The 12,529-nt window shown below is 46.1% G+C and overlaps 2 protein-coding genes across 2 annotated transcripts in view; both read left to right on the top strand.

The window, feature by feature from the left end:
- SLC16A10 (solute carrier family 16 member 10) overlaps positions 1-4,760 on the top strand; it is a 71,773-nt gene extending 67,013 nt beyond the window's left edge. The window contains exon 7 of the transcript XR_011681016.1: positions 4,745-4,760. The gene's annotated coding sequence lies outside the window, so the exon portion shown is untranslated. The remainder of the gene's footprint in view (positions 1-4,744) is intronic.
- Positions 92-12,398, top strand: MFSD4B (major facilitator superfamily domain containing 4B). The gene is made up of 4 exons (XM_071438437.1): positions 92-1,978; positions 2,065-2,233; positions 4,745-4,861; positions 7,412-12,398. Exons 1-4 carry the CDS (start codon positions 1,592-1,594, stop codon positions 8,644-8,646), a joined length of 1,908 nt encoding a protein of 635 aa, XP_071294538.1. The 5' UTR covers positions 92-1,591; the 3' UTR covers positions 8,647-12,398.
- The last annotated feature ends 131 nt before the right edge of the window (positions 12,399-12,529 follow it).

The following is a 12,529-nucleotide window of genomic DNA, read 5'->3' as shown; positions in this document are numbered from 1 at the left end:
ATTGCCACTGTGGTCTGACTGAAATGTCCCCATTACATTTGTTCCTACATTAATATATGGTGCAACCCATTTCATTCTGATTGCACTGGCAACCCATTATAAGACTAATGATTTAAAAACCTAAGCTAGCTACTGAGGTGCTTTTTTCTGAAAAATTTATCTTCTGTATTTTCCATTTTGGGGCTTAATATCAGACTTGCAGAAGCAGTTGCATTCACAAAAGGCAGAAGGAAAATTGAGAGAGGGAGGAAGGGAAACTGGTACAATAAGCTTGAGTGGTGTTTCAAAATAATTCTGATTTTTGCTTCATGAACTGCCAGTGTAAGTCAGTGGGACCTTTAATCATTTACTGGCCTGCTACCAATTTCCCTTTGACTTCCCTTGACTATCCTTACCTTCCCTTAACTTACAGTTCATGAAGCATGAAGTGTTTCCTCATTGACAGCTTCAGTAAGTCCCAGAAATTCATTCACCTTTCCTTTGTAGTAGAGCCAAATATTTATTTTCTTTAATAAATACATCTGATGATGTGGGTGAAATATTCCCTTTTCACCTGGGGTTATTCCTTAGGCTGCTTGCAGTTCAAATTAAGAATTGAAAAAGATGCCCAAAACCTTTATAAGTGCCTGGGTGCTGTTGCCATTTGTACAGTCTCAATGTACAAAGCCTCTTTGTAAGTGTGTAAAACAACAGTGAGGAGAAGCCTGGGGGAGGCATTTCAAACCAGGCAAAATACTAACATCTAGAAATGTGGTTTGAGTTGTGTGTGACTACTGTTATTTTATAGTTGAAATTATTATTTTATCTGGAATTGTCTCTACTGCTGGCCGTATGAACAGCTCAGCAGTTTTCTGTAGATACCTCACGGTGCAGACTCTGCCCTCCTCCGAAGGTAGAACGTGGGAACGATCAGGTTTAGATATTATCTGGCAGTGTTACTTGTAGCGAGCAGCCACTCTTTTTTTGTTTTTTTTTGTTTAATGCCTCAATGCACCCAGGCTATCGCGAACAGGAAGGGACTTGCAACATGCTTGCAAGTGCCAGGAGAAACGGGAATGGGTTGCTCATCACTGTCCATGCAGTGCTGTATCCCAGCATCTACTTGTTAGGAACAACTCGCAAAACAAAGCAGTGCGGTTTGGAATTATCTCTCGAGTTGTTTGTTTGTTTGTGACACTTAAATTACCAAGTGCGGTGAAACTCAGAGCCTTTCTTGGAGGGAGCAGCAGCTCAGTGCCAGACGGGGAGCACGCACTGAGACTGTTGCACAGTCTGTGAGCTGCTCCACGTGAGCGGTTGGAATTGATGCAGTTTTAATGCTTCAAACTTTAAATACCAGGCATGTGTTAATAGCAGACTGAGCAGCTTTCTCTCTCTCTTCAGAAGCTTTATCACCGTGCCATAACACGGTCCCTGTGGAAGGCAAAGACCTGCACACCTGCCGTGTGTGCAGTTTATGATCGGTTGATTGAAAGGTCGAGTGCAGTTTGAGTGATAACACAGATTAAAAATAAATGCTGGTTTATAAGGGCACTTCCTCGGGCACGGTGGCACAAACTTCCAGCGGGGTGGAGTGTCAGCTGCCCCGGCGATGTCGCTCCCCAGCGCCGAGCCCTGCTCCCCGGAGGAGCCCCCGGCGGAGGAGGACGCGGCGCTGCCGCCCCCCGGCTCCGATCCCGGCTCCGATCCCGCCGCTGCTCCCGCTCCTCCTCCCGCTCCTCCCGGCGCCGTGCGCGGGGCGGAGCCACCGGGGCCGCTCTCCTCGGGCCCGGAGCGGCCCTCGGAGCCGGCGGCCGGAGCCATGGCCGAGGCCGACCGGGAGCTGCGCGTCCCCTTCATCGAGGCAGAGGAGACCGAGAATGAGCCGGAGGCGGCGGCGGGGGCGGCCGGGGGCGGATGGCGCTGCGGGCGCTGCGCGGACGGGGCCGCGCTGCGCTGGTGCATCTCCGGGACGCTCTGCGCCTCCTTCCTGGGGCTGGTGAGTGAATGAGTGAGCGAGGGCGGCCCCGGGGCTGCGGGGGCGCTGCGGACCCTCCCGAGGTGACCCCGCACTCTCCCCTGCAGGGGATGAGCATCGCCGTGCTGGGTCCCACCTTCCCCACCCTGGCCGCCAATGTCGGCAAGAACGTCAGCGACATCTACTACATCTTCGTGGGCCGGTCCTTGGGCTCCCTGGGCGGGTCGGTGCTCGGCGGGGTGCTCCTCGACTGCATGAACGCCACTCTGCTGCTCGGTGAGTGCTGCCCCGCCCTCCCGGACACTGTCCGGGGCAACTTCTGCTTGTCGGCGGCGAGCGCAGCCCCAGGGGGAGATGCGGTGCCGAGCCCCGGGAGCGGGAGGGTCCGTGGGATGTGGTGCTGTTTCCCCAGGTGCCCGCGGCTGTCGCCGTGTGGCCCTGCCTGGCTGGTGGCACCGCCAGTGCCGGGCAGAGCCGCGCTGCAGCATCGCTGCCAGAGCCCGGGCCCGCGGGCACGGCCGAGCGGGAACTGGGATCGAACGGACAAAGTCTGCACGGATCGACCAATGCTCTGAAAAGAACAACCGGGCTGTTTTTAGTTTGCATCATGTAATGGGTACAGTGCAGGTGCTCTTGAAGCATCACAGCCTTCTGTAGCGACACCGCACAACAGGAGTGGAACAGGGAGCTGTGTTCGGGCTGCCGTGTGTGCAGCTGAAACCTCCAGCAGGTCTATGGGGGGAGCTTCCTCTTTCCTTAGCACTCATCAGTCACGATCAGCTTCGTTTTCGTGCACTGGATGAAAGCCTGCGGCCTTTGATGGAGGGCTGTAGCCAAATTTTAACTTATTTACAGTGGGAAACATTAATTACTGTTTGTAATGGTGGAAACGTTTAAACTGTGGGTACCACAGCTGCCGACTGTAACAGTTTCTGGACTTATGGAAACTTGCTGCTGTAGGAGCACAGGACTGGCTTTGTCCAGGCAGAGCGAGGCTGCTCGGCCAGCAGGGATCCAGGAGCCACACTCAGCATCCAGAAAGGAGGGACTCCTTTTAGAGTTGTGTCTCATTCCCACACCAAAAATAGTGGAAGCCCTGTCTTTTTTACTTTCAAGTGCCTTTGTGCTCAAAATTAGGGATTAAAATGTGTACCAGGGCTCACTCTTCTCCTTAGTTCAGGGAACTGTGCCTCCCATAAGGGGCATGCTGTAATCATATGGTCAGTTCAGATAAGATCCCTTTTCCCATTGCTAGTGCAGTTGTGGGGTGGGTTTCCTTTAACCTCCCCCTCGTGCATCTGACCAAGTCAGACTTTGCCTCCTGTAATGGAATCAGTGCAGACACCTGTAGAAACCTAGGTTAACTTGAAATAGTTTAGTATTTCCTTCTTTCCCTGAGGATAGCTGTCTGTTAACAATGCTTGGGAAATGATGGGTCTCCTAATCCTTTCCAGTTTGGTAGTGCTTACGGCAAGACCATGATTTGAAATACTGAACCTGTTCTCATTTTTATCATCTGAGGGCTGCCTGTAAGAAATTTTGGCTTATGTAGTTTTGCCTCCCATCTTTCAACTGCTGGAACTCTGCTATAGAGAAAAACTCTATACAGAGGAAAAATTGAAAATGTCATCTGTGTTTGTCAAGGAAATTTTTAAGTGCTAACTATCAGGCATAGAGCTGAAGTGGACAATTGAGCCCTTGCTGAGAAGTTACTTTGCAGGTTTGAGTGTGGCACCTGAGGAGCTGCACTTAGTATTCCCAATCTCTGGTGTTTGCTTCATGCAGCTCAGCATGCACACCGCCTTCAGAAATGTTTTGAGGCATGTATTCCAAGTATCTTGCTAGGTCTCTAGGGTTCTGGGCATTGTTGCTGGTTTTTTTTTTTTTGGAATCAACCTAAATTCTTAAATACATTGGGCCCCATTGATGTTTTAAGTACCTGCTGCATCTATGATCATGTATTGATTTTAAAAATAATAGAGACAGTTGAACTGGTACAAGCTTTCTAAGAACCTAATATTTTCTATTCAAGATATTAATTGCAGGTTGTTTTATTATGGAGGCAATTATAAGCATAGAATTGAACTACTGGACTTCCTCCCAAATGGTAATAAAAACAATTTCCATCTGCTAAAAATATTTTCTGAAATAGCATGTTGTAAGTGTAGCCAATAGTGGCAAAATAATTACAGGTAATGAATTGCTGCAAAATTTATTTATGAGAAATGTTGTAGTTCTGTCTAAAACCCCAGAAATCCCTTGGAATACATCCTTTATGTGAGAACAAAATAGAAATAAAAGTCAGCATCTTTATATGAAGATCACTTGGTGGGCAAGATGCAATTACTTTAAAGGATTTTTAAGAGTTTAGTTATTTGGGTTCTTTTAAAAATGGGGCCAAATTAAATGTTGTGCAGTTCTCAGAGGACAGGCTTGACACTGCTCAAACCCATGGTTTACTGGTTTCACACTGAAGTCACTTTTTAAATCAGAAGTTTGCAGAAGACTTCTTAGTGTCCTAGCTGGAGCTACTCCTCTCTTTGCTTTAGTCAGAGAAGTTTGTCATGCAAGGTTTGATGAAATTCCTTTTTTTTCCAACTAAAAAGTGATCTGTTCAACTTTCTAGCTGCTATTGTGGATTGAGGTATTTACACTGCATCACTTATTAGGATTATCTGTAACTTTAGGAACCATTAATTTATTTGTATTTCTTCTTCTTCTGTGTTATTTAAATGGAAGCTGTAGTATGAGAGTATATATCTTTGTTTTGTTTTTTAACCTTTTCAGCCTTCTCCATGCTTGGAACAGCAGCTGGTCTTTATGTGATACCCTGGTGTAACCAATCCCTGCTATTGACCATCTTGATGTCAGTTATTGGAGGTTCCATGGGAATTCTGGACACAGGTAGGGGACCCTGTGCTCTAACAGTTCTTTCAGCAAAGGAATTGGAAACTTCAAGCATACCAAAACAGTTGCTGGTTTTTCTTGTGATGCATCTTGAATGAAAAGAGGGGAACTGTTTTACCTGGCTGTGGTTCTTGGATTAGTTTGGTCCTGAGGCTTCCAGTGTTTGTGTTTGTGTGTGTGACAGACCTTCCTTTAGGGATTGGGGAGTAGGGTATCTCTCGATTCCTGGAGAAGATCAATTTGCATTTCAGTGGGCCATTACAGGCATAAAGAAAGTGCCCCGTGCTCTTTAAGCAATGTTTTATTTAAATTGCTCATTTGCAGGAAGCTGGTGAGGACATGGTTCATTAGCATTAGCTGGGCCTAAGCTAGTCCTGGGCAAAGCCTTGGCATTTGAGATTCTTACAGCTGCTGTTGGCAGAGCTGCCCACCTGCAGCTGGGAGTTCACAGCACCATGGTGCCCATCTCCCTGAATTAAGGGATGCTTTCCACCTTTGGCCAGCCATGCTTAGATGGCTGGGAATACAAATTCGTTCTGTCCCCAGATTCTAAGTCTGTGGCATGTGCATTCTGCAGATGGCCTGGGGAAAAAAATCCCAAACCCAGCACTTTTGCTGGACAGCTGTTCAAACCCTGTTTCTTAGCAAAGGATTATTATTGGAGGAAGATGATCTCGGGGATCTTTTCCAGCCTAAATGATTCCATGTTCCTGAGATGTGTTGGTGAAGTTTCAGAGCAAGTGCAGGTGTGGTCAGAAAGGTCAGTTGTGCTGGAGGTGTGACAAATGAACTCCCACAAAAGGAGTCCCTGGGCAGGCTTGGACAGGGCAGCTCAGGCTTTAGCAGGCAGTTTGCATCAGGAGGCAAGGCCACAGCAGAGGGTTTGGGCACGCTTAGAGAGGCCTGGGAAATGCTGGCACGCTTGCACATGGAGATTAGGAAATGCCCAAAGGTGCATAGTCAGCAAAGTGCTCTGGCATTGCTGCAGCACGTGGTGGTGAGGCAAGAGCAGGCAGCCCCTCCTGGCACCTCTCCAGTGATGTCCCAGCAGCTGTGCTGGCTCTGCTGCCCTCCTGCAGGAGCCTGGGGAGGCTTTACTAACCAGCAAGGCACTACAGCAGCTGCTTGATCACCTTTGGGGCAGGGTTATTTCCGAGAAAGAGCTGACTCATGTGTTAGCTTAGCCATCCAAAGAGCTCTGGAAGTATCCCAGCCAGGGCCTGGCTAGGGTGGCTTGGCTGGTTGGCAACAAAGAGGAACGATGGCTGCACATGAGAAGTGTCTGCCTGAATTCTGTGGGGCTTGGGGGAGCTCTGCTAAGATGTACAAAGAGCACAGCACAGGATCCAGTAGTGAAGAGATGGTTTTGCACAGCACAGGTCGTGTTAAATAAACTGAGTGCAGAGCTGTATTTGCTGCCTCTGGTAAGATTGTTATACATGGCACTTGGTTTAAAAATTCTTTGTATTGGAAAATCTTGTCAGCCAATGGTAAAAATACCTTCAGTGGGTGTACTGCTTGGATCAGACCTCAGAGCCAGGGAGACTCCCCATGCTGAGCAGGAGTAGCAGAAGAAACTCACAGCAAGGCAGTAAAGCAAAGCTGAATTGGTTTGGAAGAGTGCTGAGTGACAGGGGCTGCTGTACTGCAGCACAGGAATTTGATTATTGTTTTGTTTTCCTGCATTCTTCTGAGGGACTACTTCAAAATACCTCTCTGAGATCTCATTTCCTATCACTATTCTTGATCTGATGGTGTTGTAGTTTGGTGTTTACAGCAGTACTGAAGTAAACCCTTCTGTTTCTGGAAAGTCATTTGAACACAGTGGGGTGCTGGGCCCAGCCCATCAGTAGCAAGTGAATTGTTGTTTTTCCTGGGATGTTGTTTAATGAATTTTAAATGTTGTTTTTGTTCCTCTAATTCTTAGCATTGGGCATTGTTGCTTTTGATACTTAGAGAAATGAGGAGCAGTTAAATTTCCCTTTAAAAAAGGCTGAAAAATGCTGCAAATTGTCAAGGAGGGTAATTAGAACCATAGAATCATAGGGTTCCTAAGTGGGAAAATACCCTTTAGGTCATCGGGTCCAACCCTTAAGCCAGCACTGCTGAGTCCAGCCCTAAACCATGTTCCTAATGCCACATCCACATGTCTTTAAATACCTCCAGGGATGGTGACTTAACTGGGCACTACTTTCCTGGGCAGCCTGTTCTAATGCTTAACAACCCTTTCCCATGAAAAAATTTTTCCTAACACCCCATCTAAACCTCCCCTGGCAGGTCTGTCCATTGCTGCTGGATTAAGCCACTGTGTGTGACTCTTTGTTTTGACTGCTCTGAATATCCTCCTAAAGCTCAAGTAATCACATGGATTTAAGGCAGAGTTTCAGTAAACTGCTGTTTTATACATTGTATTTGCTAAACCTGGCATTATTGTACATTGAATTAACAATATATGTTATGGTTTGTTTTGTTTTGTTGTTTTTTTATTTTCTTTTAAACAATATCTGGTCTCAGACTAAAATGAATGTTTTTCTCTCTGATCTGCAGGTGGCAATGTACTGGCACTGTACACCTGGGGATCAGAGGCTGGGCCACACTTGCAGGCTTTGCACTTCAGTTTTGCTGCTGGTGCATTTCTGGCTCCTATGGTGGCTCAAATGGACTTGGGGAGTTCTAAATCTGAGGAACTTGCAGGGGCTGAAAAGACAAACCAGTCTGTCCTCAAGTCTGTGCCGACAGCGTCAGCTGCATCAACTACACCAGCACCGAATGACCATCGCAGTGAGAGCTTTTTGTGGTCCTATATTTTCATAGGGACCTATATTCTCTTAGTTTCCATCTTCTTTTTTGTTTTGTTTTCAAAGAGCAGCTCAGCTAAAGACAAATCAAAGGCTTCTGCGCAGAAGGACAGGCTTGCCAAATACCACTGGCCTCTCGTTGGTCTCCTGTTCGTGTTCTTCTTGTTCTACGTGGGAGCTGAGGTCACTTATGGCTCCTATGTATACACTCATGCAATGGTCTTTGCTGAGATGAAGGAAAGCGAAGCAGCCGCCCTGAATTCCGTCTTCTGGGGCGCGTTTGCCGCGTGCAGAGGCGCGGCGATATTCGGCGCCGCTTTCCTGTCCCCTGCCACCATGATCGTCATGAGCCTCCTGTGCTCTGCTGCCTCCTCCGTCGCCCTGGCCTTCTTCTCCCACTTCCGGGCCGCGCTGTGGGTGGGCAGCGCCGTGTACGGGGCGTCCATGGCCACCATCTTCCCCAGCGGCATCGCCTGGATCGAGCAGTACACCGTGGTGGAAGGGAAAACGGCTTCTCTGTTCGTGGTGGGCGCGGCGCTGGGCGAGATGTGCATCCCCGTGGCGGTGGGCTACCTCCAGGGCAGGTACCACCACGTTCCTGTGGTCATGTACACCGCCTTTGTCACCTCCATGGTGACAGCGCTGCTCTTCCCCGCCATGTACAAACTGGCCAACTGGCCCCAGCAGCGTGACTCGCAAGAAGTGAGTGACAGGGAGACCCGGAAAACTCTGCTCTCGAACTCCAGGCTCACTGAGGATGAGGAGGAGGAGGAGCACGTGAGAGAGTGGAATGATGCAGACTTTGAGGTCGTAGAAATGAACGATGAGCTCAAAAACTCTCTGATGGACACCTCCCACAGGATACCAGGGGACTCTCCAGCTGTCCAGCCCCATCTGGACAATGCATTGGGTGATCCTCCAGTGGTTGCTGATGGTTTCTCTGGGAGACAAAATGGGAGTATTGACTGGGAGAAGAGTGAATAGAGTCAAAACTTACTTTTTTTTTTATTTTTAATGGAAATGCAATTGAATTGTAGCTGTTGTCAAGTGGTTCAGGAATCCTTTCATAGTGGTGCAGAGCTCAGCATGTTCATTTTCCCAGTCCTTTCTCCTCTTTCATTTTCAGCCTGTGGGGATATGTCTTGGAGTGGGAAAGTCCTCAGTGATGTGAAAGGGGCAATATGATAAATGTTTGGCTATGCCAAAACTGTTAAAATGTAAAAGATGTTTTCTAAATATGAGGCATGCATCCAAGGAAGAGATGCTGTAATAACTGGGAAAGAAGGGGACTGCTCAGACTACTCAGTTTTTTGAGGTGAGTGAAGGGTGCAGGTCTGAGATGCTCTGTCACAAAATGGTTTCGTGAGAGAGGAGGGACATCTGTTACCAGTAATGCTGAACTTTCTTACCTTGTGAAGGAGGAATGCTCCTACTGTGTCTGAAGGTTGTATGTGATCAAATCAGTTAAAATTTCTGGTGGTGTCCAGGACCTGTAAATTGAATAACCTGTGGCAAACTACAGGAATTTTTGGTGCTGAGACAAAGACAAAAAACCCCTGGGAAATGCTGGCATATTTGCATGTGGAGATTAGGAAATGCCCAAAAGTACATTTCTTAGGGGTGAAATCATGCCTTTGGGTCACTAAAAAGCAGTTTATGAGAAAGGGCACAAAATGGGCCATTGTTTATCTGCTCAAATGCATAACTCCAACCTATTAAACCGTGGCAACAAATCTAAATAATTGAAAGTATTTCTGATTTTAATTATGGCACTACCACTGAAATAAAAAAATGTACACAGAAGATGATAAAATTATCATGTAATCTTTGAATGGTTTGAGTTGGAAGGGACCTTTAAAGATCATCCAGTTCCAACCTGCTGCCATGGCAGGGACACCTTCCACTGGAACAGGTTGCTCAGAACTCTATATCCAGACTGGCCTTGAAAACTTCCAGGGCTGGAGCATCCACAATTTCTCAGGGCAACCTGTTTCAGTGCCTCACCACCCTCACAGGAAAGATTTTTTTCCCTGATATCTAATCTAAAGCTACTTTCAGTTTGAAGCCATTCCCCCTTGTTCTATCCTACAGTATGCTCTTGTAAAAAGTCCCACTCCACCTTTCTTGCTGGCTCCCTTCAGGTAAAAGAGATTGCTTAATAGATGGTATTTTAAAGCCAGTTGTTAAAGGTTATCACAACTTCTCTGGTTTCCTGTCCCAAGACTTACCAGGGGAATGTGTTACAATGGAGATTTGAGGAGAGGGAATTATCAGTGAGACAATCCTTTCCAGAATGACTACTTGCCCCGGCCAGCTGGCTTGGTGACATTTGGGTTTTTTCTTTGGGGGATGACATGGAGATGGACTTTCCCTAGCGGAGAAGCAGTGGTTTGGATGTGAAGATTCATTGCTGCTAAGCAGGAAACCCTGGGCAGGTGCAGCCATGCCAGGGAGCCCTCCCAGTGAAAGGAAAAAAGTAGCAGTAAATGCAAAATCTGTCTCTGAACAGTAATCTTGCCATTTGTCAGCTTGGAGCTCCAAATCAGTTAAGTATTTTTTTAAGTCTGTGTGATAAGAATGTTCTTTGTTTGGGGTTTTTAACTTCGCACTTTTGTTAGTATGTTTCTTGCCTAAGAGGTTTCATTTAGTAACAAAAGGGCTCTAGGTGTAACAGCACAGAATGTTAGATGTTCCTGGATTTCCAGGTCTGTTTTTGTTCCCTCTCTTTTCCTTCAGCTATGCAACCTAGGCTTGAATGGCTTCTTCTTTTCTTCTGAGAAGTTACTAAGAAGCCAGAATCACCTTGTAGTGAAAGTTTTTTTGTTAATAGCTTGGCATGTTGCAGAGCCTCCCTCTCTTTCTGCTGCTGGCACTTAAATGCCACTGTGTTTTTGATGGATTCCTTCTGTGGCATTTTTTCCAGTGCAATGCATGAACCTGCACTTTAGAATGCAGCCTTGTTTCACTTGTGGCACGAGGGTTCTGTTTGCTTCCAGGGATGTTCAATGCCAGCCCCAGCCCTGGCCTGGGCACAGGACTGAGTCTGTGTGGCCTTGTGTGCTTTGCTGGTGTGAAGTGAAGCAAACAGTGTGGTAGGCAGAGAGGGGATGGAATGAGGGCACCTGGAGCCTGCATTTCATTGTTTCCTCTTCCCATTTTCCCTCCTGCATGCTGTTCTAGTAGGGAAGTAGGGGGTGTCAGCTGATGGTGAGGAGAAATCTCCCTGGTGGAGGGGCAGGGAGTAGGTGCAGGACACCTGCACACAATGAAAGATACAGAAACTGTTCTATGGCAGCCATCCCCCAGATTCAGCTGTATTGATGTTGCTATAAAAAAGTTTCCCTATACCCAAGATCGTGGTGCCAGAAGAAAATTATTTAAAGAAAGATACTGGGAAACCAGGAAGATTCCAAACTCCCCCAGTTTGATATACTACGTTTTGATGAAATTCCAGACTGGAATGTCCTACATGTAGGACTGTTCTCAGGGATAGTTTACATGAATAGTTTATATCGTTTGCATAATCAAGTACTAAAAAACCCCAGAAAATGAAATCAAAGCTGCATTGGGAAATATGCTGTAATCTCTTAGAAGCTTATCCTACTGCATCTATACAGACACTTATTTGTGTTTCTGACCAGCGTTGTCCCAGCAAATGTAAAAATATTGCACAAAACAAAGATTTCTTTTTTTTTTCCTGCCTGTATTAATTCCTGTGAGAGTAACTTCAGTTCATCCCCATTTCCTCCTTAAAAAGCAGGAGGCCTGTGTAGTAGGAATGGAGCAACAGGCAGGAATGCCAAGGTAAGAGCAGCCTTTTCCCACAAGTAAAGGATCCAAAAAGCAGTGGCTGTAAGACAGTGGAAGCTGAAGTATTATCTATGTAGAATCACTTTCCACTGAAATTTAGAGTCATCTTAATGAGAACTTGGAGCCTTCAGTGTCTTAGTTCTGGTCTTAAACTTGAACTGGGATAGACAGACAGAAAGTGTTCTCCTTATCCCCTAACCAGCCTGCTTTTAACAGCAGGGGCTGCCCTTGACTGAAAATGAAATGCTTGAAGCAATTCAAGTTTAAAACAAGATCTAGGATATTTCCAATCTACAGCTGAAGTAAGGATCTATTTGCAATGCAGATCTATTTTAAGTTACAGGTCCTCCAGAAAGCTCAAGTACTTACATGTTGGGGGTTGAAATTACTTGGAGTTACTATATTACATTACTATTGCCCTCCTTATGCTAGAAAAGCCATCCCTCTGTTGAGGACAAGAGCTTTAATCCATGAATTAGATACCTGAATTTGATAAGAATCATATTTTTGTCCACAAACCCAGTAATAGTTTGAAGATGAGTGCTCTGCTCCAGTGTGAAAGGTAACCTCTTGCAGCTAAGTGTCATTTAATACTTTATTTATCCTGAGGCACTGCCAAGTGCTGGACTGTACTACAAGCACTCACTCCTGGCATTTGCACTTTTATTCTGTACTTGACCAATGCTTGAATGCAAGACCAGGCAAAGTTTTCTGCCTTGATGTTTTGTTTTTTTAGAGTTACTTTGCATACAAGTGCATTGCAATCTGTGGATTTTCTATTATTACATGTAATAGTTTTTATTCTGCTTGGTGTGGGTTTTACTGTGTGACATTTAATAGACTGGTGTCTTGACTGTAATAAATTCTTATCTGGAGAAGGCACTCAGGTTCCTTGATGTAAATAAAGTTTTCTTCTATTTTTCAAACCTTCTCTAGACTTTTAAATTTAAAACTCAGTCTTTGTCTGACTAATGGAAAACTGGAAATGTTTCTCTTCTGGTTTGGGGAAGGCCTCTAAAAACTTCTACCGATGTTTTAGATCCCAAAGTTTAAGCTG

The sequence above is a fragment of the Agelaius tricolor genome, unplaced genomic scaffold, assembly GCF_023055355.1.
Source record: "Agelaius tricolor isolate 1412-34295 unplaced genomic scaffold, bAgeTri1.0.p SCAF_1, whole genome shotgun sequence".
Taxonomy (NCBI): Eukaryota; Metazoa; Chordata; class Aves; order Passeriformes; family Icteridae; genus Agelaius; species Agelaius tricolor.
The sequence above is the reverse complement of the archived record's forward strand: the minus strand, read 5'-3'. Positions and strand labels throughout refer to the sequence as shown.